Source organism: Excalfactoria chinensis, chromosome 7 (assembly GCF_039878825.1).
Source record: "Excalfactoria chinensis isolate bCotChi1 chromosome 7, bCotChi1.hap2, whole genome shotgun sequence".
NCBI classification, from domain to species: domain Eukaryota; kingdom Metazoa; phylum Chordata; class Aves; order Galliformes; family Phasianidae; genus Excalfactoria; species Excalfactoria chinensis.
In genome coordinates, this window is record NC_092831.1 from 21,862,638 (window position 1) to 21,889,661 (window position 27,024).

Consider the following 27,024-nt stretch of genomic DNA (forward strand, 5'->3'; position numbering starts at 1 on the left):
GCATTCAGTGGGAGTCTGACAGTCTGGAGAAAACAAGCAAACATGAATCTCGCAAAGCTTATATGGAAAATACTAATATGAATATCCTCACTCACCAGTACAGGCTGGTATAAATCAGTACAACTGGCCAGAAAGCAGCTTGACAAAAATAAATAAATAAATAAATAGATAGATATCTTTATATATATATATGTATATATGTAGTCCCTGTGGACCAGATGAACAACATACAGTGATAATCCTTTGTAGTGAAGAAGGCCAGCAGCCTTTGATACTGTGTCAGAAAAAGCACTGCCAGGAGGTTGGAGGGATCCTTCCTCTCTGCTCATCTACAATGAGACATACCCAGAGAGGTCTGTCAGTTCTGAACTCCCCAGTACACAGAGGCATGGACATAATACTGCAGTGAGTTCAGTAACAGGACAGAGAGATGATTAAAGGACAGACAGATCTGTCACACAGAGAGACTGAGAGCCTAACTAGGATATTTCTAATGAAATGACCCCAGTTGCCTTTTGATGGTGGAAATATGACTTCTGATATCATTATAAAGGAAATTTTAGGTAAATTATAACACATTATATTTTTTTTCCTCTCAAATTAAAACCATAGTTCTCAAAGAACTCTCAGCACTGATGAACGCCTGATACTTGTCGCAATGGATCTGAGAAAATATTGAATAAGTACAAAGTGATATCAGAGACATTATGTTTACATGTTCAGCATCATTAATAAAGGACCAAAAATTCCCCTCCAGTCATAATGAAATTGGTCTGCAAAGGAGGTCCAGGAATTCTGTGCCGAAGTGTGTAGAAAAATTACAGTTTAACTTCACATATGGAAGAGATTAAAGCTACTGCTGATCAGATGTTTTGCTTTCTGCATCTATCATCAGGAAATCCAGCAGAGGAAAAGTAAAGAATTGCTCATGTGAAGGCCCAAACTAATGGCAATCTGCTCTCTTGGGGGCTGGTGATAAAGAAACTGTTGCCTGCCAAAAGAATTCAGCCACGTCCAAAATTCTTCACTGATGGTTAAAACCATCTATCTAGGCACAGCTGTGTGCAACACATTGAACACTGTAAGGATTTTCCTGGATTGGTTCCACATACATGTCAGGCAACTTTTCTCATAAGATCTTAAAAGGATTCGTAATCATTTGGGATAAAAGAGCATGATTAAAGGATGGCTGGCTCAGCTGCTGATGACAAATATACTGGCATCTGCTGTTCCTCCTCCTGAAAATTCTCTTCCAAGGGAACCAGATCAGTAACAGACTGAGCAATAGGAGGAATAAATATATCTTTCATGGTCTCTGCGGTGAATCCTTACAGAGTTTTGAGATATCCCATGGTGACCAAAAAAAGAAATATCACTTGAAGAAGCTAAGTCCTAGACAGGAAGATTCTTATAAGGAGGAAATTAAGAATGTCTGGTGTGGGGAACTACAGAGAGATGGGATCCATGTGGTTTGGAGTAGAAAGCCTGTTGTCTTTAAAATCTGATGAGGAAGAAGGTTTCTTTTGAACATGTTACACTATTGCAGTAAAATCTAGATCCTTTGGAGGCTGCCAAGGTAGGCACTGAAATTACATAGTGAAGTCCAATAACAAGTGTATAACAAGTCTTTGTTGGTTGGCATGTGCCAGGCTAGACAAGTTAAATAAGATGAATTATTCATTTGTAAGTATGTATTTGTTTTCAATAAATAACTTTAATTGTGACTTTCATAACTTAAAAACAAAAACAAAAAACAAAAAACAAAAAAAAACACAAAAAACACTATAACTGAATGGATGGAAGATATCACTGCACTGAAGACATCGTAGCTTAATCCATACCTGATTATGATGACTTGCAACTGTTCAAGCCTACCCCTTATATTATCTATGAAGCGGCCTCTGATATCTTTTGCAAATGACCTAGTTGTCAGGCCATAAGAGAATAACAAATTATATCTTCAGCTACTCTGTTACTGAGTACTCATATAGGTGTCTGTAAACAGTTATGTCACTAAGTAATTGAGATACTAGCCTGAGAGCCAAGAAATTGGAATTTCTTTCTATCCTAGCAGATATTCAACATAAAGTGACAACATATAAGATGAACAGACTAAAAAGCAACGTCCAGAATACCTTCTGTTCCACTGATTATGAATCTCAGGTCAGATAGATTATTTTGAACTAAATGTTGGTTTCATTTCGTGTGAGAGACAAAAACCTCATAGATCTCACCTTTTTTACTCAGCTCCTAAATAAACAGATATAGATACATGTGCATACATATAAGAGATATAAACATGAGTTAGGAATTGCAACACAATAGAAAGTGCAGCAATAACAGCAAGGTCCTAGGCTGTAGCAAGTAATAATTTGCTCCAACACAACAGCTGTGGGCACAAAAATGAAGGGAAGAAACTGCCTACACTTCACGCAAGCAGGGACACCCAGTGAGATACCCTTGCCTCTGCTGCCAACCCATAAATGAGGTCTGAAAAGGGGTGGATCCTGGATCCACTCCTTCTGGTCACTCTACACTGCATACACCTGAGCTCCCTTGGGTTGCTCTGCCTTCCTTCCAGGTGCTCAATCACAGCTTCAAGCCCTGAAGCCCTTTCAAGCATTTCCACTGCAAGCGTTATATTGAAAAACAGTAAATTCCAGATTGAGATGCATAACAAGGAAGCCTAAGTAGATGTAGAAGTTATATATACCTCTGCATTTGGTACTGGTGAGATCAGTACTGGAATACTGCAGTACAACCACATGTTCATGTTACAAGGATGATTTTGAAAACGGGATATAAAACTAAGGAGAAAAGCTATGAAGATAAAGGAATAAATGACTTACAGTAAAACTTCTTTCTATATAAATAAAAATAGAGACGGTTTAGAGTTCTTAGGATGCAGTTTACATCTATGAAAGGGACAAAAAATAAAAAGGAGAGGTACTTAAATCTAGTTTACAGAATTGGGTCAAATGAAGTTTAAATTAAAGGAAATAACAGATATCCTAGAGAAAATAAGGCACCAACAATGAAGGCTATAAGTATTAAGAAAATTAACAAAAAATAATGATAATTTTACTCATGTTTTCCTAAGATATCTCATTTACTTAATAAATGCTACTGGATTTGAATCAGAGATTTGTTTTGAGTACACCATGTATGTACACTATTTAGCATGAAGGCAAGAAAGGTAAACACAGTAATTACTTCTCAGTTTCAAATTCCACTAATGTATGAACTCAAAGAAGACCAGTGCTTAGCTACAAATAATTTTTAAAAATGAACATATTGTTAAGTTATTCCTAACCGTCATTTTTCTGCTTCGTCCAGCTGCAAGTTACTATATTAAGAAGGTTCTGAAATAACTAATTCTTATATTTCCCTCTCAATTTTTGAAATACAATCCTCTAAATGTAAATGTGTCTTGACCATTACTCCACAAACAGCAAATATTTTAATATTTAAATTTATTTATATTCAATATTTATTTATATTTATTATATTTAATAATTAAATATAAATAATATTTTACTTCTATTTAGTAGAAAAGCTGAATTAAAAGTAATGCTGTGTTCAATCCAAATCAGTGTTGGGTAGACTGTTTGCCTTCTATGGGTTGATACAGTGAAACCCTATTTGTCAAATACAGTATTTTTGTATGTGCAGTCTCACTGACTTCATTAGACCTCTCACAATCACTACCCATGGGCACAATTATTTCCAGGATCACATCTTTACTTAGTAAAGAAACACCATCAAAGGATAGTCAAGAAAATATATGAATATAATGAAATCAATCCCTTTTACCAAAGCAGTCTGTAAGATTCTCTAAATACATTCTAGCAGCCTCAGAAGGGTTCTTTGCATGGAAGTTTCAGACATCTGTGCTGCAGCTTAAGAAGTACCACATTAGTGAATCTCTTGAGGATCCATACAACATTTGGGACAGCGATGAAAGCAATACAATTTATCCAGAAAATTTATTTTGTGAATACGCACTAAACAAAATCAGGAGAGTTTATTGTACAAGAAAGAAAACCAATACTGTAAAAGAGCACTTCAAGAACACTGGTCATTGATACAAATTCCTCATGATTAAGTGACTGAAGGTAAGGTATGTAACCCATGTTGTTTGCTTACTGTTTTCAATTTTACTTAATTTCAGAAAATAAACTAATCTGAACACTTCTCTAAAAAGACTTCAGGATGGTAAATTCATTTTGCTTTATCTCTGAATTAGTTCACAGCTTGTTTACTGCACAATAGATACACACTTGTATTTGGTAAGTTAGCCCATGCTAAGTTTATTTGGATTCATATTCCATCTTTAAATAAAAGGTGGTAACTCGTGGCTTTACAGCCCACGTAAACAGTTCTATCAGTGCCAAGCCAAATTTCAGCCTCTCTTAGTAGTTATTTGATTTCTTAGACTGTACTAAAACAAAGGAGAAGCTGATGCTAACATGCTACCTCCAGAAGATGGCACCTAACAGCTCAAAACAACCACATAGTCTTTCCAGTTTTTTTTACAGTCCTGGTTTTCCCTTTTTGCTTATACTCAGCACTGCAAAACCACAAAAAACAAGCAACACAAAAAGGTAAATTATTTAGAAACTCCACTCCAGTTATTCAAGTATTGTGTTTAGTTATTTTAATATTTATGAACCATGTTATTACAGCATTGAAATCCTCTCTCCAGAACTAAGGAAGCTATTAATTCTGGTTCACAGAAATGTTTAAACAATTCCTTGTAACCATTCATTATCAACAGCGAAGGTTACTACTAAGCAGTAGTTTTACACCAATGCATTATATTTGGTTTGCATAATACAAATGTTCCAGTTTGTGTATGTCCAAAGCTGCAAGAAAACACATCATTAATTTTCAAATGAGAGGTTAACAAGGTATTTATTCTGATGCTGAAAAATAGATTTTCTAAAATAAGGTAATTAATAATTTAAGATAGATGAGCTCAGCACAAAACTACTCAATTGCCACTACCAGGAGTCCAAAGTAATTTCATGTAAAATTAGAAATGTTTAGCCATAAAGTGTGTAATGACCACCTTGATGTGACTGGAGCAGCATGCTTAAAGTGAATATAGACTGAAGATCTTTGAGGTCTGACAATCAGAATGGTAGGACAGAAGTTGACTTAATTTCTCTATGTCAGGAAATGCTTCAAACACTAGTTGCAGGCCAGGAGGAAAGCAATGTGTAAACATTCCTAATTATCAGAAAATTTCTCAATTTTTGTAAATTTTTAAAAACAATAAAAACTGTAATAGGACCTGCTTCTTGTGGGATTTTTCAGGTCCCCATTTCCTTGAAGTACTTTAAATAATCAGGCACTTTTAACAAAAATAATGAGAAATAAGAAAGCTCACTCATGCCAATTGAAAAATGACTCAATTACTAATTTTGTAATGTCTCCTGAATTCATCATTAACATGGAAAAATTTGACTAGAAGTAGTACAAAACAGTACACCAGCAGTATCCCAAACAGACCTCCAAGATGGTATTAAACATTTAATATATTTTACCAGTGTTACTATGTGTAGTGTACTTACCAATAACACGGAGTACTTAGCGCACAATTTATGTTTTAGTATAGTAGAAATGAGTAAGCATGTAAAACTTCAAATGACCATATTCTCATTAACTTCTTTGTCAGATCACCACCTGCTTTTCTTTACATTTCCACACTATTCATTATATTCTGTATTACTCATTCTCTTCCTCTTTTAATTTTGCCTTAACTTCTTTGTTAACCAATATTTCTGTCTTCATTCTTTTCTTGTTTGTTCAGTTTCACAGGGGTTTTTTGCTTCACATCATTTCCACAGTTCCTCATCACCCTCCCATTCTCAGTTCCACATACTTCTATTCAACTACTCCATGTACTTCCACCACTAAAGCCATTGTCTTTTGAATTGTAAATGATCTCCAGTTTTGGATTTTTTTTAATCCCTTCTCTCCCATCCTTTATGCAGCTTTACCATTATCTCCTCTCCATCTGTGGGAGTGTCTGCACAGATACCAGATAAGGACAGGAGTATGAGTTTAAGTAGAGTGTGTGGATGGGATTCACAAACCTCTGTTTTTACAAAATGGTTTGTGTTAAGGAAGAAAACAGCCAGCAGCCATGTAATTATGGGGAGGTGTCAAGAATAACAAAGGAGTCAGTTTGAAAAGAAGCATAAAGGAAGCACGTGAGGACAGAACTCAGTGGCAAGAGTCACACTCAAATCCAGTTTGATGTTGACTAAAGTCACTGTACAGTCACCAGGTGATTCTGAGGGGCACACACCATCTCTGCTACCAGGAATGTGGAATCAGGAGAACAAGGCTCAGAGCCTCTTTTGTTCACATCTGCCCTGAGTCTTTCATTTGCCCTCTTTCCTATGCTCTTCCCAGGTTTATTTAAGGTTCATGTACATGAGTTAAGGTATTTACTAAGATTAATATCACCAAACCACTTCTATTAGCCAAATTAGTAACTCTAGATGGTACTGTATCATGTATGAAGCCTTTCTCCACTCCCTCCAGCTAAGTTTCAGGCTTTCAAGCTCTGAGTAAAGTTCAATTTCCAGAAAGAGCAGTATCATTTGAAACACATTGTTGCAATGGCCTTCACTTAACAAACAACACAGCAGTAAGTCTGTATCACACAATAAGCTTAGCTCAGAAATCCACCCTTTCATGACAGTGCAGTCTATGCAATTGCCTATCATGGGCATCAAAACACATTTGTAAAATGATTTTAAAATCATACTTGAGAGGAGAATTCCAGTAACATTTTGGGATAACAGTTCTGAAGCTTTATGCAAACCATTTCCCAGTCTTTCCTTCAGCTCTGCTAATTTGACTTTGTCATTATTGCCTCATTGGCACTGTTGTCATTTTGAAAAAGTTTAAAACACTTAAAATATGAACTCTTCTAAATGCCTTACCAAATTCTCTATTCACCTTCACGTGCATTTAAAAAGTAAATCAACATAGTAATCGTTCTTAGGTGGGTAGGCAGCTTGCGTCATTTTTTCTATTATCTGTCTTTTTATGTACATAAAAGGAGAAATATCAAAGAACTAAAATGAATGTTTGCAATTGTGATCTGATTTAATAGATAATTAAATATTTCAGAAATCAAGATTCCCATAACGTTGAATAATAAGCAGAGTACTGGCTTGCTCTTTACTGTTCTGTACTGGTTTGGAAATCAACTTTCAACATTATCTGAAACATCCTTAAGGTTATGTCAGTGTATTCTAAACAAAGAGTACATGGAAACATTAAGTCTACAACAAGCAAAAAAATAAAGTATTTAAAATGTATCTTCCAGACACAGACAGTTCTCATTCTGCTATTTAAGAATTCATATGCAGACTAATGAACAAATGCTAATAAACATCTAAAAACTGTGACCAGCCTCATCATAAGTAGGTTCACTCTGCAGCAAACCAGGTGCATACAGGAAGCTTGGAAATCTAGATCTTTAAAACTGATGAGTAGAATATTCTTGTGATTTAGCCAGGATTACACTGGAAGCTATGGAATCTGATTTGAGAGATGCAGCTGTTTAAAACTTGTATAAAGAAAAATCTACTTCCCTTCTTTGCTTCAGCTTCTAGCAGGTTCTGGCTGCCTCTCTCCCTGCTGCAAGTTTCCACCCCAGACACAGAGGCAAAGCCCACCTCCATCCCAGTTCCTGAGCCCAGCCAGCTGCCATACTGTGCTCTGATGCAGCCATCCATCTGCCACAGAAACAAAACTCTGACTTTCCACAGGTACAACCCACCTATTATTAAAAAAATGCAGGAGAAGCTACACTTCCTCTGCTGACTCATGATGTTTGCTTGGTAAAGTTGCAACAATGAATGACCTCCAGTTTTCATTCAAGTACTTTCTTGCATAAATATGAAGCTTGCTAGATTGAGACTAAACAGCTAACATTCATTTCGTGGCAAGTGTAGCCACCAGTGTCACAGGAAAGCAGGAATGAGTATTCTTAAACTAGATAATGCAGTTTTCAGTCTATGACTTTCCAGAAAAGAATCATGCAAAGGGGGAGTAGAAATAATGGACTAACACCACAGCAGAGGTAGCAAGTTCGGTGAAGAAGTGATTCTTAACTTGTACTACAACTTCCTACTGATTTGAATATGTAAATCTCCACTATTCTGTGGTTAGTGCTGTTACTGCCATTTACAGTTTATTCCTCAGTCATAGGCCTTGTCACAAACATGTTAAGAACACAGTATAGCAGAGCTACTAGCTCTGATGAAATGTATTTCCAACATGTTTTGCAATATGTTAGGACACCAAACATGCCTATATCTTTAATTCTTTAGATCTGCCTCCAGAACACAGTGATTCCACCCCAGAAAGAATCATGTTTTCACTTCTGACCATTCAGACAAAAATAGGGAAAAATGTACCCACTAGAGGAAAAAAACAAAACAAAACAAACAAACAAAAAAAACCAAAAAACAACAACAAAAAAAACCACCTTCATATCTCAACAGAACTCAGACTTTTGTTCTCTCTGTTCTTTAGGATATGCAAAAATAAATAAATAGAAAAATCACTGTCGTCCTTAGAATTTTCTATTGCATACCCTTAATTCATTTGCTTGAAAGATTACTGCCACAAAGCCATGTGACATTTGTACAGTCATTGCACATCACTTTCATTTCTTTGGGGATAACATGAGTTCCTCTGCACCCTTCCTGACTCCTCTGAAGAGGAACGAACAACGCATGATCTGTAGCTTCTGTTCTGCTACTATCTGAAAAATTGACTCCTTTTGATCTCAGTGGAGACATACTCTGACTTTCCCATGAATATTCTCTCAAACCATTCAGTAGATAATGACACTTTAATTCCAACCTAAAGAAACCTTTAGAGATGAAGGTGTTATTCAATGAATGTACATCAGTTCTCACGTAGCTTTTCCTCTTCAGAAGTCTACAATCAAACCTACTGTTAAATCAGTTCTTGATTAAGCATGAATAAAGTAAAGCTCTAATAAAAAGCTTGAAATATGTAGGCAAATCTGTTTTTCATATCCTTAAAGTCAGAAACTCAGGACAGAACAAAACTGGATACACAACAGCAGTATTGTATATTAAAAATAATTAATAATAGAAAGTTGTTTCCTTAAATAAATGTGTTCTCATTAACTGACTGTCAAGTCAAAAAATTTAGTATACTTAAATACAAAAAAACGTAATTGTTCTAATCCATCAAAAGCTTCCTTTCTTTGGTCCTGCTGTCAAAAGTACCTGAATAAATAATGCACTTCACAACTCCACTTCTGAAACCAGCCAAGATTCCCTTGATCACTTCAACAGCAGTCATGCTTTTATGGTGATAAAGTAGCTCTATCTCAGTTTGGTGACAGCCAAGCTGTCTATACCATATAGTAGGGAGTAGGGTTTGCTATTGCACACTACCAACCCTCTTCATTTAAATCATTTGTCTTTGCTTGCTGAAATTTCTAAAATGTATTTGTTTACCTTCTTTTAGCATGATTAAGAGGTTGAATGCAAACATTTGGACTACTGTTCAAATGTATATGAGTAACATTAAGCTACAAAAGCAAATGTCGGTCTTTTGCTCCATTTCTTTTGATTTTTTTGTACTCGGTTCCTCGTCCATTCAATGTGCTTACTGAAAAAACGTGTATCATCTGCTTGGAAATAGAATTCTCCATGCTTTCCCCCTACTTAATCTACTATTCTGCTTTCTTAATTCTACAATGACACCTACCATTCAAATTTCCTGATATACTGCTTTAGATTTTATCTTTCTGTCTACCATCTTGAAGAAGTGCCAAGCTCTCAAAAACAGTATAGATCATCCGGAATATCTAAGGACTTTTTACACCCTACCTAATGTCCTGGACACTCCTCTAAACTGCATGATTACTTTTTACATCAAATCTTTCTTACGTTAATTTCAAAGTTAAAACTTTTAAGGTACTACAAGGTAAGAAATAATATAAGAAAGGTGGAAATAGATAGCCAAAGGTTATCAATAGGAAAAACTCACCAAACCAGATGCCTTCAGTCTAGCTGGAAAATACTGAGGCTGCTTACCCAATCTCCACAAAAGAGCAATCTCCAATAGAGATGCTGCCATCATGGTGGTCAGCCCCTAAATGAAGTCTAGGAGAGGTGGAGTCAAGCTCCAACCCTTCCAGGAGCACAGCTGAATTACCTTCACCTGTGCTCTCACAGCTGACCCAACACTTGCCTCAGCTGGTTAATCAGAGGTTCAGGCTGTGATTACCAGTTTCCATACTGCACAAACTTTACCACTAGAGTAAGGAAAAATCAAGAAACAAACTTGCATGTCAGAGTTTTCTTGTGGAACTATGCTTTTACATTCCAGCCTTTCCTCAAAGCAAGAAGTAAAGGATGATGGCAGCTTCTCTTTTCCTGCCCACCTTTCCTCCTACACCATAGGAATAAATTATCTCTCATTAAATTAATATGCTGCATTCATTTACAATTAAGTGATCACTAGCAATAATGATATATAATGTACATTCATTTTAATTGTAGAGTTCAACTCAACACAAACTTGGCAAAATTTCCCATACATCTGTTTATTCCCTACACACAAGTAGTAAGGATAATGGTCATTTTGGACCCATTGAAGATCAACAGAAATAGAGTGAGAAAACAGTCATTATTAAAAAAGATCCTTAGCCACTCTACAGCTTTAAAATCTACTGCTTTCTAAGCTGCCATCATACAGCAACTGCTTTCTTTACAAAGATCTATCCTTCTAATAAGGTGTTCTGATTTTGTACCTATTCCATATATATTAATCAAAAATGTGTTAACACCATCTATACTTGCGCAGAGAACAAATACATCTGTTCATTACATACTGTATTGAAGCCATGGGATAAAAAGAATAAACTAGAACATACAAAGAAGATGAGGGTGTGCTTGCTTGTACTTGGTAAAACTCCTAAATATTTTGAGCTTCCAAGAAAAAGAAAAAGATTAAAAAGAAAGGGCGTTACACTGGTGGGTTTGTTTTTGCTAGAAAATATTTGTCAGTATATTTTTCTCCATAGGAGAAGTATCTGCCAAGAATTCATAATATCTAGGAGTCACAGAACATGTTGTTTCTGTATTTCATTATACTGCATGTAAATGAAATTATATGAATTACTCTTATTCCACAAGGAATGGCAGTATAGTATAGCAGCTGCACCTTTGTGAGCATATGCAATATACTATGCAGCTTTCACTTGGCCTTACCTATGTGCCCCGTAGTGGGTAAGAAACATGCTGGAATCAAGCTGCCAGAGGATTACAGTGAGGTTCAGTAGCTAGGTTTTGAAGCTGATTTTATCATAGAACAAAACAATGAATCAGCCACGTGTATTTAAGCAAGACCCCAAAGGATCACTGGGTCACTCTCTTAGTAAAGGAGAAGTTAAAATTACAGAGAAATCCAGTCTACCTAATAGCAATTAATATATTCATATATACGAAAAACAAAGATAATGGAACAAAAGCAATGGTACAAAGAGCTTTTCTCAGATGCAGACACTGTACAAAAGATGACAGCAGAGTTCACTGAAGAGCTGGAAAACAAATGCTTTTCCATCCTTGTTCTCTCCTAAAAAGCAGGACTAAGAATACCATGAGCCTCCCTACTGCTATGAAGGAAAACACTTCATTCAGAACTACATAAGACCACAGAAAATGCGTGGAACAGAAAAGACAGAAAAGATAGGTATTTTGAAACTAATACATTAATATTTTTAAATTTTTAAGAGCCTTAAATCAAAGCAAGAATAAATTCTTTATTATAGTCTTGCTACAGTTGGCCTGAAAATCTCAAAAGGCCATGGATTTCTTGAAATAATTCCAGGCTTTCTTGGATTCCACTAAGGCAGAGATACCAGAGGATCTTTAAAGGATCCAGAGTCACAATTTCTCTTGTGACACTCCAATCCCTTTATTTCCATTCACGGTGAAGACCAGCCCCACGCCCCTCACCCCCCCACCCCCCCCCACCCCCCCCCCAAAAAAAAAAAAAAAAAAGAAGAAGAAGAAGAAATAAAACAACACACAGCACAGAGACTGGCCACAGGCTGGAGTGCAGAAAAACAGCTTCATGTAAATATTGACTAATGGTTGTAGAGATTCTTATGTTAATAGAAATCACAGAAATTTGAGAACTAAAACCTTTATTATGTCACCTAATCTATGTAGTTGGCAGGAAAGGATTTGTTCCCTAAAGCATATTTTATATGGCTTTATTCAGTTCAATTTTAAATGGCAGAGCAATAAAGCTTCCACTGTGTTATTTCCGAAAGCTGATTTGTTTATTGTGTGAATTAATCTGACCGGTTTTAGCAAACATGCTCAAGATGCTGTTGTTAATAAAAATATGGAATGCCCTCAGTAATTTACGTTATCATTAAATAGCTAGTGAATATCCAATTTGTTGAAACACCTTTACATATAAGAGGCTGTTAATATACCTTTACATATAAGAGGCTAAGAAATGCAGGAATTCCTAAGCATTTGGCAGTTGGTTTCTGATGCAATTACAAAATTTTATCCAAACTGATGTGCTTTAGTAATCAGTTCAATATCTTAGCTTTCTTACAGTTAAATTTCTGAATGATTTTTTTACTTATTTCCAAGCTCAAGTAGGGTGGAAATACCAGAAGTAACACTTTTTTTTGCAATATTTTTATATTACATCTTCAAAGAATTTGGGATTTACAAAAAAAATAAAAAATAAAAAAAAAATCTGAAAATCAGTGATAAATACTCTTTTTAATATCGATGACTCGTTTGAAAATATAATATTGCTCTTATGTAGAGGATTCGTAACATGGAAGGAATATTTTACAATGGAACTCAACCTGCTTTATCAGGCAACTCAAGCAAAAATATACATCCACTGTAAATTTAGCATGCTAATGAAGATATTCATATATAAATTTAAGAAAGACTTGATTTCGTAGAGTATATTGGCCGTATATATAGATTACACAGATGCACAAACATATATGGATAATTTAACATTTTCTTCATTGTTTGTGAGAAATATACATCTAAGCTGCAGATTCAGTTACCTCAATGTAACATTTGTGCCCAATAAAACCATCTGGTTTATATGGGAAAAAAATTACAGGATTAAAAGAACTGAAGCTAAATCCTCTGTAAGAACACTTTTTCAGTGGAGAATATTTTCCAAAGTCATAAGGAACACACTTTAAAAAAATCAGCTGTTTAATGTACTATGATGGAATCTGTATTTACTGTACACGATACCATCTTTATGGCATACGGAGATTGTCTTTCTTTTTGAGCCGCCTAAAATATTATGCCGGTCTCAACCTTGGAAACATTTCTTAAGTATTTACTGTAGTATAACAGAGATCTTTTGCCAGAAGAGTCACTGCAGAGCCATGGGCTCTGAGGGGGCTTTCCATATTAGGGGTTTTCTTGCTCTGGATTAAGCATGCCAACAGTAGTTAGTTGCCGTTCTGTATTTAGAACTGGTTTGCAGGAATGGGTTTGGGTAAGAAATGTTGAAACTTCTTGTATTTCATTGAGCTAAGTTTACTCCCACAAGACAACTTAAGGATACATTCGTTAAGAAAACTCCCACGAACTATTCAGTGCTACATGAGCAACAGCAGATTTCTGAACGCATCAAGAAATAGGCACTTCTCCACCACAGTTCTAATGGCCCCAAAAGATCGTGTCGACTGTGCTTCTAAAATACTTTTTTTTTTTAAGGTTACACTTTACTGGATAGTTACCATAGAGCCTTAAACAGTTTCATAATTAAAGCAAAGTGAAATACAGTCCATTTAATTTACTATATAAACTGCATAGAAAATCTAAGCAGGACATTCAAATTTAAGGTTAGTACTTAGGTCACTTAATTCCTACAGTAACCTTTTAATGTCCAAATTCCCTTTCTGCACTATAACCATATAACACAAAAAGACTTCCCCCCAGGTAGCAGCAGCAGTACATAATCCTGGCATGGCCACCTGACTGAGTTTACTGTATAATCCCATAATATATGACATCAGTAGTGGCTATCTATAATCTTGTATTTATTTGTCATATCAGCACCGTAGTTTCAGTGTCCTAATGATGTCACCCAGTAAGAGCTGGAGTTTTCTTGAAGATGTCACAAGCTATAAACAGAAGTGTGAACTATTGCAGGTTTACTTAATCCTACAGCAACTGAATTCTTATTTGTAGTAGTTTGATAAATACTACTTCTCATGCAAGCTCACTAAGTTTGAAGCTAGGGCGGGCCAAATGAAAGAAAATAGGTTTTTTTTTGTGGTAAAATACAAATAAATTAGATCTAATCCTTATCTGTAAAAATAAGTTTATTACTGAAGTTAAAAAATAAAATAATCAGAACTGTATTCACTGATCAAAATAACATATGTAAGAAGCAGTGAAGAACCACCTCACAAAACTTTCAACTTGTTGCTCTTTAGACTTGAACCTTTTCTATCAGAAGTGTCTTGTGGATTAGTTGTACTTTAATCACTCAGCTGCATGTCCCAGCCAGCCAGACACTTTACTCCGAAAGGTGCATCATTTCGAGTGCGAAAAATCTGCCATTCAGACATAATCAAGAAAAGCAACCAAGACCCATGTTCCACATATAAACAGTTTTATAATTCCAGAATACTCTGAGGGACTACAGAGCTGTAGGAAAACAAAACAAAACATGCACACACACAAAAAGTTTTCAGGGGCTTAAGCTGCCCCTCTTTCATAATAAAGGCAATTCCATGAAAAACTTCAGAAAATGTAGATGACAAAAAGGAGGAAAAGAAAGTCTCAGTACAAGGAGAAAAACTACATTCTGAGCACAAAAATCATCTAAAATGTTAGCAGAATACGCAACATTCGATTCTTCCTCTTCTTTTTGTGTGTTTGCATAAAAACCTTCAGCTAACAAATAGGATATAAAGTTCTTAATGTTTTCAGTTGAAAGAAACAATAGCATCACTTACCGAAAGATTGGTCTTTGGAGATGCTTTTTCTTGATTGTAACACAATCATCCATTTAAAGAGGGAAAAAAGACTTCTTCCAGCAAATAACTCCAAAAAGACCAGGGAGTAATCAAGAAACTTGTTCTTTGCTACTGTGCTGCAGAGAGTACACAGAATGATATTTTGGTGCTGGGGGAAGCCTCCCTCCCTCTTTCTGACAGTTGAGCAGAAAAGGGCCATAGAGGCCACATAAGACAGGCACGGCCGTGCACCAGCAAACCCTGCAGGCTGAGCAGAACTGTAGGCAAGTTGATCAAAGCACAGGGTTGTACTGGATTCCTTTCAACTGTGCAGGAAAAAAGGGGAGCTTTGCCAAGTGCTACCCAGGTAAAAATGTGTTAGATTATTCCAGCCATGCGAGCACTTCTTACACATGCTGGTCAAAGTCTTAAATGCAGAGTCACTCTCTCCCTCGCTCTTTAAAACACACTGTTCCGAGGCTGAACTTTTTTCTTCAAAATAAAAGTTGTGCAGCTGTTTCAGCATTCCCATGCGAGTACCTTCAGAAAGTTTGTTCTGGTAAAAGAACTGTATACAAATTAATGAAGATGGATGGATCTGGTCTGTGAGGCTGGCTCCACTTCAAGAGATTGTAATTATTTTACAATCTGGCTTTTATTCACTCTGGATGATGTGTGGATATAACTATGTAAATTAAAGCACTGCTCATAATTTTTAGCATTCATAACCTAATAACCTAGAGTTGGCTGAAGCTGAATATGGTGTTTGCAGCTGGTAGAACCATAACTACATAAAACAAACCGACACTATGTGAATGAGGAAAATAAAGCTGACCAAGTTCAGATAGCAACAGTAGCAAACTGTTACTGTTTGCAAGATAAGATTTCAACTGAGATCCAAAGTCAAGAGCTTTCTCTGACATAACGCTGACATAAATCAGGAAGAATTCAACCACAGCAAACAGAGGTTATAATGAAAACTGCAAGACAGGAGTAGGACTGTGGCTCTTCATGGACCAGTCACGAGTGGCTCAGCTGAGCCGCCATTTCCCGGGCACCTGCAGGGCTCTGTAACAAAGCACTGTTGGCACAGGGCCCGGCAGGAAGCATGAAGCCTGGCCGGAGAAGCAAAAAACAAGCAGTGAGCATGCAGTCTGCATGCAGCTGCGCAGCCAGGCTGCACGGCACTGCAGGGCCCTCCTGCAGAACAGGAGGGGCCCTGCCACACAGACCTTCCCTGCACCACTGCAGCTCCCGCCTGCTCAGTTTTCAGAACGCACTTAAGCATGTGTGAAGTGAGGTTTCTGATGTGTGACAAGTAGATCAGCAAAGATAGGGGTCTTTATAAGAGGGAGAGAAGAGCAGTAAATGTACATGGCTAGGTGTACAACACTTGCATTATCAAATTAAACTTGAAAGACACACTAAGTCTGGAAAAAAAATATATATATATATATCTATATATCTATATATAGATATATAGATAGGTAATACCAAGACATGTCTTAGGCTGTACATAACTATATGACTAATTCATATATACATTATGGTAAAACTATTATGAACTTCACAAAATTTTCATGAAATAATGATACATAACAATGGAGAGATAACCAATATCATAGTAATATGTATTCTCATATATGAAAATATAGGAGCTCAGTGGATTTTACTGAAACAGATAAAATCTCTTCCTAAATCTAAAACACACAGCTTAGAGATCAGTGTGGTAGTGAAAAGTTTGGTTCACCATCTCCACATCTCCACACTATATGAAACAATTGCAATGACACAGTCACAGTGCAATTATCTAAAGGAAAAATGATCACATGGTCATCACCAGTCAGTTATTTGTGGCTGATGATCTGGTTTTGTCCTGCCTCACTCTTTGTTTCTACTACTTTGAGGAGAAAGATATACCTTCATCAGGACATCAGCTATCTTGATCAGATTACAGGTTAGCTTCTGCCAGGATCTTAAGGATCTGAGAATCTTTCTTCAACAATAAGCAGTGTTCAGAGTGTTGTCATATTTATGAGCACTTCATGTAGTCATGGTCTTACTTATTCTTGTCTGCCAAGATTCACATTTTTCTTTATGCAGTCTTCCTGTTCTGGATTTCAGCTTTTCAAAATAATTTGCTGCTTTTTGAAGTGTATTTACTCACTGACTGTAGAGAAAGCTGCAAATCACAAAGAAATCTCCTTTTTCACTCTGTTTCATATTATGTGCGTAGGGTTGCTGTACTTCTATTATTCAGAGGGACTCAGGGTAATGATCTTGATATTTTCTGAGGCTTTCGGGGAAAAAAAATCTTCAAGTCCTCAGTGTCCCAAATATGTTTTTCCATTGAACTCAATCTTTCATCTTGTAGTTTTACCAGTCCTGAAACCCCTAACACACCTTAAAAGTAATTTTTTCTGGGCCTAGTACAATGAACATTGTTGTTTGTGGGACTTCATTCAAGCATGGCACTGAAAAAAGTACTATTGGGTGCTGAAATTCCAGCAGTACAATTACTTCAGCTACAAGAAATTCAAGAGTTGTTAACAAAAAATTTAAAAATATGAATATAAAATGGCAACAAAACTTTGATTTAATTGTATTGTTTTTCATCTTCCGTACAGCCTTTTTTTTTTTTCTTTTGCCCACTCAGAGTTTTTGTTCAACAGAAAAGTCTATTGTATTTTTCATTAAAGCATTCAGTAATCTGTTCAACTTGTTGACTGAGTATGCACACAAATTCTTCAAAAGAAAGGATTTTAAGAAAGATATGATACATCAACTAGACTGAAGCCTGAGTCCCCCTAAAATTACTCCTGTACTTGCTCAGTAGGAAAAAAACAAAACAAAACAAAACAAAACAAAACACCCATATGCATAAAATTCACCAGCATATAACTTTTGCAGTTTATGGTACTGGAGCATCCTATAGTGATGCTATTCTCTTGTAGTGTATATCTGGACCAGATATACCAAATGAAGGCATCTTTATTAGAATGAAGAAGTATTGTTCTTGAAAGTACTATGGCAAAAATCCTCTGCAGATGATATTAATTGTACTTCAAGCTTCATATTAATCCTTTCAATGGTAATGAGAATGGAAAAAATCTGTTCATCTCATATCCTAGAGATCTCTTAGTTAATTTAGCAACACTGGATGAAAATCAATCAGCAAATTCCAGAATTGTTGGTTTTCCAATTTATTTTCCAATTATTGTTGCTATTGTTTGTCCATCACAAATGATGAGTGCTCTTCATGCTAAGCTATTTTTATTTCACCTCTCAAGCATACATTCATGTGATAGCAGACTTTTACAACCGAAAGCATAGAGTGCTTTATCACTCACACAAATGGGATTTCATCAACATGGAGATTTGCTGCAGTAGATATGTGATATCTAGTACTGTTTCACAAGCCAAAAGACATCACATGAGCCAAACTATTTTACTCTGCTTATTTTAATGCTACATTTTTCTCATTGATCTGTAGCTCTTTGCCAGAAGTCTAGAAATGTAATTATTTTTCCTACTGTAGTTTCAAATCTGTTGGCAATTAAGATGGTAACTAAGAGGTTTGACATTTAAAGTTTTAATTCATTATATGCTGTAATCTCTGTTCTGCTTCCATAATAAAGCAAGGAGTCAGATACCCTCCCCTGTTGTTTAAGAAGAAGCAAGACAGCAAATGAAGAGCAAGGTTTCATGCGTCTGTTTATTTTCTGGACTAATTAGAATAGGGGAAGAAAAAAAATCCATTCCTTAAAGGCTGCACACAGGCCAAGCATCTAAACTCCATGCATGAGAAACAGTAGAGGCTGATGTGAAATTTGTGAAATCCAAGTATGCCACTACTGTCACACTGGCAAGGCCAATGGAAGGCCTGTCAAGGCATTCTAAAAGGCAGAATAGCTGTTACAGGCTGTTTGTGATAATGTGGGGGTAAGCCTCTTAGCACCCCTTTTGCCTGCTTCCATTTCACAGACAGGCACTCCTGAGCCAATCAAATTGCCCAGCGGTGTAATGCCTTGTACTGTCCCCAGACACAAGCTAAATGCTACAGGAGATGCTGTGATTGCCTGCCACATAAAGGTTGAACATTAACACAAGCCTGTTCTTCTTCACTTAGAATACTACCTACTCAAATTGCAGTTGTATAATGGTTTAGGAGCTAAATAATAGTTATACTCTGCATATAGCTACCCATATTACTCAGCACAGGTCACAGATCAGCCCGAATACTTTTTTCACTCAACAGCTCTATGAGGTTTGCGTTAATCTTACTACATTCTGCATACATAAATGTGTAGGACAGTGTCAATTTATTTCTTTGCGTTGACGTCAGCAAAATCCACTCTGAAGTTAACCTAATGACTTCTCCATGCTTGAAAAACTAGAAAGAACTGGAGACAACTGTGACTCATTCAGAGTGCAGATAGAAAAGTTGGCAATCATTACTGGATCTACTGTAGCGCATGTGGTAAAGTTCTGTACAAACAGTTGTGCAGGTCTGGCTTCCCTTTTTAGCCCTTAAAAGTAAGAATATTTATAAAATTGTGTTATTCTCTCTTGCTTTCCCTGTTTACATGCACACACAAACCAAGCAGAGACTTACGTCAATGCCGTCAGATGGGAGATTAATTTCCCTACTAAGACTTTCCTATTCAGAGTACAGCACAGTAATTTGGTTTAAGCTTCCCAGTTCTTCACTTTTGCTTTTATATTTTTCTACATCTTAAGACCTGAAAAAAAAATCAAGGGCACCATTGCACAGAAAAACCTCATTCTTTGATACCTCTACAAACATTCTTTACAAAAACTATCTGGCATTTTGGGGGAGCTGGGTCATCTGCAAGATTCTGAGTCCCAGCATGATACCTTCTCAGAGTATCTGACCAGTCACTTCCTTTTTCAGATTACTTTGGGTGTAGTCAGTCATCACGTGCAATACTACAGAAGAGTTTCTCTGCTCCTGTAGAAGCAACTCCAGAAGGTGACTCATTCAGCACATCTTAAACACTAGAGGGTGCCCACCCATTAATGCTATTTTTCTTTCCCTCTCTTCATTGACTAGACTCTTATAGCTAGTCTAGAGGACAGATTCACTGAAAATTATAATATATTGAACTTGTATTATAATTTTGCTGAGGCAGGAGTATTGATCAGGTAATCTTCAAAGTAACAAAGGTGGCAAATAATCTTGCACAACAATGATGAAGGATAATGTCTAGAATCCCCCTACATTACATGTCATTTTTTTTCTGGACCAAAAGACAACAGAATAGTCACCGAAACAAGAAGCAGATTAGTTGAAGTAGTTCTTGAAGTACAGACTGCAGCTCTGAAAAATATGAAATAGAAGCCAGAATACAGACCGAGTGACATACTCTGAAATACTTGATTATAGACAAACAGATACACGAGCAAATACATCCATGGCACAAAGACATATATCCATCTGTAAACAGATACTGGAATTGATCAATACCAGGAAATGAAAATCAAAAATATGAATAGTAATGTCTCATAAAAACATTGATTCTCCAGATCAAAATAATTCTTCTGAAGATCATGAACAGTATCACAGTAGTATTTTTTTCCATCCTACCTGTTAATACTATGCTTTTATACCCAGCATCTTTAGTGAACAGTGAGAATGAGAAGGAAAGAAGGGAAATAAAAAAGAATGCAAAATTAGCACTGAAACACACAAGTCAAAACATGGCATTCCTTGGTTTTGAGCCAGGGCAATATTATTATTGGCCACAGTGGAAGGAATTGGAGTTTCTATTGGAAAACACTGTAATTGATGTGCCACATATTTCCTAAATGTATTCATGCAATGACAATTATATACTGGACAACAAAGTAACTTCCAATTAACATAATGTAATTCTTTCAGGAGGTAAAAGGGTTATAAGATGTAGATATGAATAACAAATATAAAGTTTTGGTGTTTCTTTTTTCTTTTAATACTGATTTAAAGGAGTCAGTATAAATTCAGTACAATCCATACAGATAGCAAAAATACGTCAGAACAATCTCCAAAATAATCCAGAGAGAAAAACATGAGTAACTGTATCATACATTAAGAATGACTGCTGAACAACTACCTGTGCGACGTGGTGTAGGTAGCCTGCTTTGGCAGGGGGGTTGGACTCTATGATCTCTAGAGGTCCCTTCCAACTCCTACAATTCTGTGATTCTGTGATATCACAACCAAAAGAAACAATCTGCTACATTTCAGTTCCCCACAGGAAATATATGGGCATTCAATAGGACAGAGCCTGTGCTAAAAAGAATCAGAAAAGACATGATAGGTAGCAGATATTTACTCCTTGAAATCTTTTGGTGAAGAAAGTTCTTAAGAATTTAATTATGAATTAAATGTGTTGATTTTGTCTATATATAGTAGAAGCTCTCTTAGAGTTTATAACAAAGAGGCGAGAATCTACCACAACTACTTTTCTACTACATGGATTTTTGTCTTAACTCACATTAAAATCCAGTTTTACATTTCTTTGTGGTGGCAGAGTATGAACTTCAAGCAAACATTAAACAACTACCAGTCACACATAACAGAAAATACTATGGGACAACTGTAAGAATTGTATGCCTGTTCTGATTAATAATATAAGAAAAATAAATGATATTTTAAAAAGATTTTTCTTCAGACAGTTCTACTTCAGACATATTGATAAGTGTTCCTCTGGTGGCGCAGTGGTATGAGGTGCTGATGCAACACCAGAGGCCCGGGGTTCGGATCCCCCCTGTGGCACAAGTGGCAGAAATGCTGCTCTGCTACACAGAAAGGCTCAAATCCCGGGAGTTGGACTCGATGATCTCTAAGGTCCCTTCCAACTCGCATGACACTGTGATACTGTGATAAGATTTTAGTTCACTTTAGGTTCTGAAAGAATTGTGCGCTGCCTTTGTCTCCAAGTATACCTATTACTTCACTTTCTGGAATTTCATTCATTGCTATTGGCTAAAATACTCTGGTCTATGTACAATTATTGATCTATCCTGATTTTCCATCATGAAATTTCTAGCATCCAGTTTGAGACATACAAAACACACACATTTCCCTCAAGGATTAGCAGTATCTGGGTGCTGTTGCAGTGCCTTTTCTACCAGCTATTTGTTCTTTGGTCACATGGCCATTATCCATAGGCCAGATACAAAAGTAGTTGCAACACCAAAACCTCTACAGGGGATAATATACGTTCTTACAAAACTAGTTTTTTGAAGTAGCATCACTAATAATTCCAGAGCTTTGCCTTCTGATTGAAAAAATTGCTTTTAAATAATGGTTTCCCTTTAGATGTCTTGAAATCTGACATTCATCGTTTCAAAGTCTTACAAATAGTGATAAAAAAATTCTGAGTTCAATTCTACCCTCAAATAGGTAACATGGTCGAAGACAAAAAAAGTGTTGTGCATGACTCAGAAATCTATTATTCTAACATAACAATATTTTGATCATTCTTATCTTTCAATTACAAAGATACTCATCAAACACAATGCTCACAGTAATTATCTGGGTTTTTTATCTTTCTATCTTGATTCTACAGTGGCCTTTGCAATACACAGTGTTGGCTTTCAATGGTAAGAAGACTGCAGTTATATCCTCTATTTTACATATAAATTACTTGTATCATTTTCCTCCTTATATTAGAACACCATCTTCTCGCCACACACTACATCCCAAGTCTCTGTTTACTGTGGTGACATCCTTGTAGGTGTGCCAAGAATCTCTGTCCTAGTGACAGAATGCTACTGGGAAATTTATCTGTTTTTGGCATTAGCATTTTCCAGAGGAAAATAACAAGTAAGGTTGAAATTCAAACTTCAGTATATCACGTATTTCTCTCTCACCCCTAAGTAAAATGATTTCTTACTCTGGTTGAAGTATGTACCAGGTGGCTCTACTGATAATTGTAGTGTAGATGTGAGAGATATCTCCCAAATACATTTCAAATGCATTGGCTCATTTGACTTAAAAAGACTGTGTGTAACCTCTTGATGGAGAAACCCAATGCCTTTCCACAAATATACAAATCATGTCTTTCCCCCTAAAAACACTGCTAAAGATCTGAAAGAAGGGCTCACTTGTACAGCTCAGGACCTGATAATCCTTTGAATACATTTTGACAGTCAGTGAATCTGCAAGGGATTAGTCAGAACATCACCTAGTCAACCATGCTTTAAAATAAAAGCAGTGCTCAAAAGTATTCAGGGTCCATCTTTTTTATCAAGGGTCAGACGTTTGCAAGCAATTTAGAACAGAAAAGACCTGAACAGTGAATGTAAGACATAACAAAGCGTGTTGCGTTTTATAAACACTGAATGAGTCATAGTTTCCTGCAAGGTCTGTCTCTGCCTTGATTTTTTCTCTTCCACTTCTTCATGGCAGTAGATGTTTATTCATTCATACATGCAAAATCTCATTTCAGAAAAAATAACTACAAAGCTGTATGTGAACCACAAACTTCCAAAAAAAAAATAAAATATATATATATATATAATAGCATATATATATATATATGCTTTCTCTCTCTCTCTCTCTCTCTATATATATATATGTATATATGCTTTCAATTTGTACACTAATCTGCCTGAACTCAAGGATGATTTTGCTACTTCTCTGAGATGTTTAAATTTGGGTAGAATATAATCAGTGTTATTACTCATACAATTGCCTTACATATGAATTTAGAACATATGTAATGGGCTGTACTTCCAGTTTCAGAGAACAGAGTGTTTGTTTACCCACTGAAAAAACAAAGCACACACCAAGGCACTGTTATCTGCCTGGTCTGGGGATGTACTGGGACATCAGAAAAAGGTGGGGTTTTTCTCAATGAAGTCTTAAAACTGAACTAGAATTAAACAAAGAGCAGCACTTTTATTAAAATCTTTGGATTCTTTCAGTTCTTCCACAGAACTGACAGGTTTAAATGTTATTAAACTTTTTTCCTGAACTACAAATGAACAAAAAATCCACAATATTCAGTGAGAAAGTCTTCCCTCAGCCAACATGCTACAACGTTGTGCATTTTCATTTTCACTGTCTTACAAATTACTACAACAAAAGCAGAAGTTCCTATTGCATTCTCTGGAAAGTGCTTCTGTGCTCCTATCTATCAAATGTTGATGCTAGTTTTTAATTCTTAATCTCATTTTTATGAGTATCAAATTTAACTCTCTGCTCACATTTAATATACATATTTTACCTCTAATGCAAGACATTTTCTACAGCTTTTAAACACCACTTACTTTCAAGAGCACATAAAGCCATCTTCATGCAGACCATATTGTCAAGCTATGAAACACAATGAGACTGATTAGAAATTAATTATATCCAACTAGCACATTTTTAATTATCTTGTTGCAGAATTTCTAATTAAGCATGGGTATCTGTACATTTATTAACACTACTCTGTTACTATCCTGACAAGACAGCTAGAACTGGCATTAACAAATCCAAGATAACACCATTCAGCGCAGATGAACATTTGAAATAAAATGGTGTACAACATTCTGGTTTGGTGTTGTGAATGGCTTCACTCTACACATACATAATCAGGAAAAAAATACAACAAACCAAGCATTTACACAACATGTAAAGTGAAATGAGAATGTTACAACTAATGACTATATGACAGGTGCTAAAACATAACTGTTCATTTAACAGCCTTTCTTACAGAGCGTTTCAGATGTTTATGAACCTGGCTTTCTCCCTGACTCTAGATAAGCAAGCATCTGTGCCCACACAACTTCTGTCAGTAAAATGTCAATTACTTCTAAGAAATACTCTCACTCTGATGAGTGTTATCCACAATATTACACAAAATAGTTGCACACAATGCAGTGTTACTCCATTACCCCTTTATCCACATAATATTACTTTCCTGACACTTAGGTAATGTTCCTATAGTGATATTATAAGGGCCAGCTAAAAAATTATATTACATTTTATGAAGACATGCAGTTTAAGGAAAAAATTATGGGCTAAGTAACAATTCTGTTGTTTCAGTAGAATCATTTTTTAGAAAAGAAAGGTAGGAAACATTATGGAAACATTACAGTAGTTAGACATGCAACATTTTGAACTTGACTGAAACTGTGAGCATTATGAAAGATACAAATTCTGTTAAGACTAACAGTGAAGGGAATTCAGATCTCAATACCAGGTGTGAGCACAAAAAGCAATGCCTTCTATTTTATTATGTTGGCCCATGACACCAGAACCAGATGTTGGTGGTACGGCAGTAAAAGTTGAACCTTCTCACCAATATTCCATTACATTTTGTTGCCTTGGGACACATGGCAGCAGAGGGACAGTGTGATAAAATGGCATCTGACATGAAAATGCTTATGAAGCCAAGATGTGTCATTGAATTGCACCTCATGGATAAAATGCTGCCCACTGACATTCACTGATGCTTGCTGAATGCTTATGGAGATCAAGCAGTGGATGTGAGCACACTGAGGGGTGGGTGGTGCTTTTCAACAGTGGCAACAGAGGTAAGAAAGGCAAGCCATTTTCTGGATGGCCATGCATAGTTATCACACCACAAAATAAGAACATCTCAATCAGCTCATCCACACATTTCAGCAGACCTTGACTGGAAACAATGGTGGCAACACTGGAATATCAGTTTGTACCAGGCAGGTTTCAGGAATAGTCACCCAGGAAAAGTACATTGCATATGAGTTTTTCAGTATCTACTGAACCAATATTAGGTTGAAGGTGACAAGAGCTAGATACCTTTTTTGCTTGTTTGTTTGTAATTGAGTTCATTTTCTTTTTTATTTCAGTGACTATTTAGTAATAGTTTCTTTTGAAAATCTCTTTCCTATTCAAATAAATCTAACAATATTTTTTTCATCCCTGTTCTGTATTAGATGGCCTATTCTTACAGATCTTACAAACTTGTGGATATTCAACTTAGTATTAGTAACAGTTTCCACAGTTTCAGCATATCCACTGGGGTACGTTTTAGAGAGCTGCTTTAAGGTGGCAAAAGGCAAATATCAACTTGTTCATAAGTTTTCTGCTTTGTTCCAAAACCACACTATTTGGAATACTGCAGCAATTTCCTGCCGGTTCTTAGATTCAAGAACATCATGAGCTATGCAGGTGGTTTCTGTCATAGCATCATTCATATTTTTGACAGATTTTGAGTCTGCATAATATTTCCTGAAAAATTTCTTAACGTGATCTGTGCCAGGAAAGGAAAGTTTATGTTCTGCCAACTTCCTGACACAAAGTCTATGATATCACCCTTTTGCTTAGTCAGTAATGCAAATAAACCTTCAAATCCCAATGAGAAATACTGAAAAACCTTGTAAGAAAGTTGCATTAGAAGAAGGCCACTAAACTTGACCAGGCTGACTCACTAAATCACAAGGTTGTGTGTGATGTGTTTCATAATCATCATCTTGCCTTTTTAAATTGGAGAAAGAAACATATGAGTCTAGAGTTAGGCAAAATTAGTTCTCATTGGTACAGTGCAATCTTTCAAGTTAAGCAACAGTACTATATCTGTCAATAAATCTCCTTCAGCTGATGCCACAAAATGAAGGGAAGTTATCCTAATCCAGTTTCTTAAAGGACTCTTCACTAACTTCAACTCATAGTAGGTGTAAAGAGAAGTAGTACTGAAATTTCCCAACTCAGCCTCATATTAGTGGCCTGAAGAAAAAGTCAGAGATATGACTATTCTTGGCTCTAAAAGTAATGTGTAAAACTATAGGAGGTGTTCAGATCTCCTCCCAGATATATAATTACTCTAATAGAAAACTGAAATGAAAACTACCTTATATCTAACTATTTGTTACTATGACATTCAAAAAGACAGATCCATCTGAGACTCTAAACTGAACATTACAATGCACAAAACATCTATCCATACATGTTCCTGATAAAACAGTACTGAAATGTCAAAACTTTGATGTAGTACTACCAGAAAGAC

The 27,024-nt window shown here is 36.1% G+C and overlaps 1 protein-coding gene across 12 annotated transcripts in view; it reads right to left on the minus strand.

Moving 5' to 3' along the window:
• The window catches only part of PDE1A (phosphodiesterase 1A), a 186,996-nt gene that overhangs the window by 83,839 nt on the left and 76,133 nt on the right, over positions 1-27,024 (minus strand). Inside the window, exon 1 of one of the 12 annotated variants that reach the window (XM_072341595.1) lies at positions 15,044-15,183. The exons of 10 other annotated variants lie outside the window; for them this stretch is intronic. In XM_072341595.1, the coding sequence (XP_072197696.1) occupies positions 15,044-15,096 (53 nt within the window). In that variant the 5' untranslated portion in view covers positions 15,097-15,183. Of the gene's footprint in view, positions 1-10,059; positions 10,127-15,043; positions 15,184-27,024 lie in introns of those variants that run through there. One more of the 12 variants, XM_072341599.1, reaches the window with a different exon arrangement.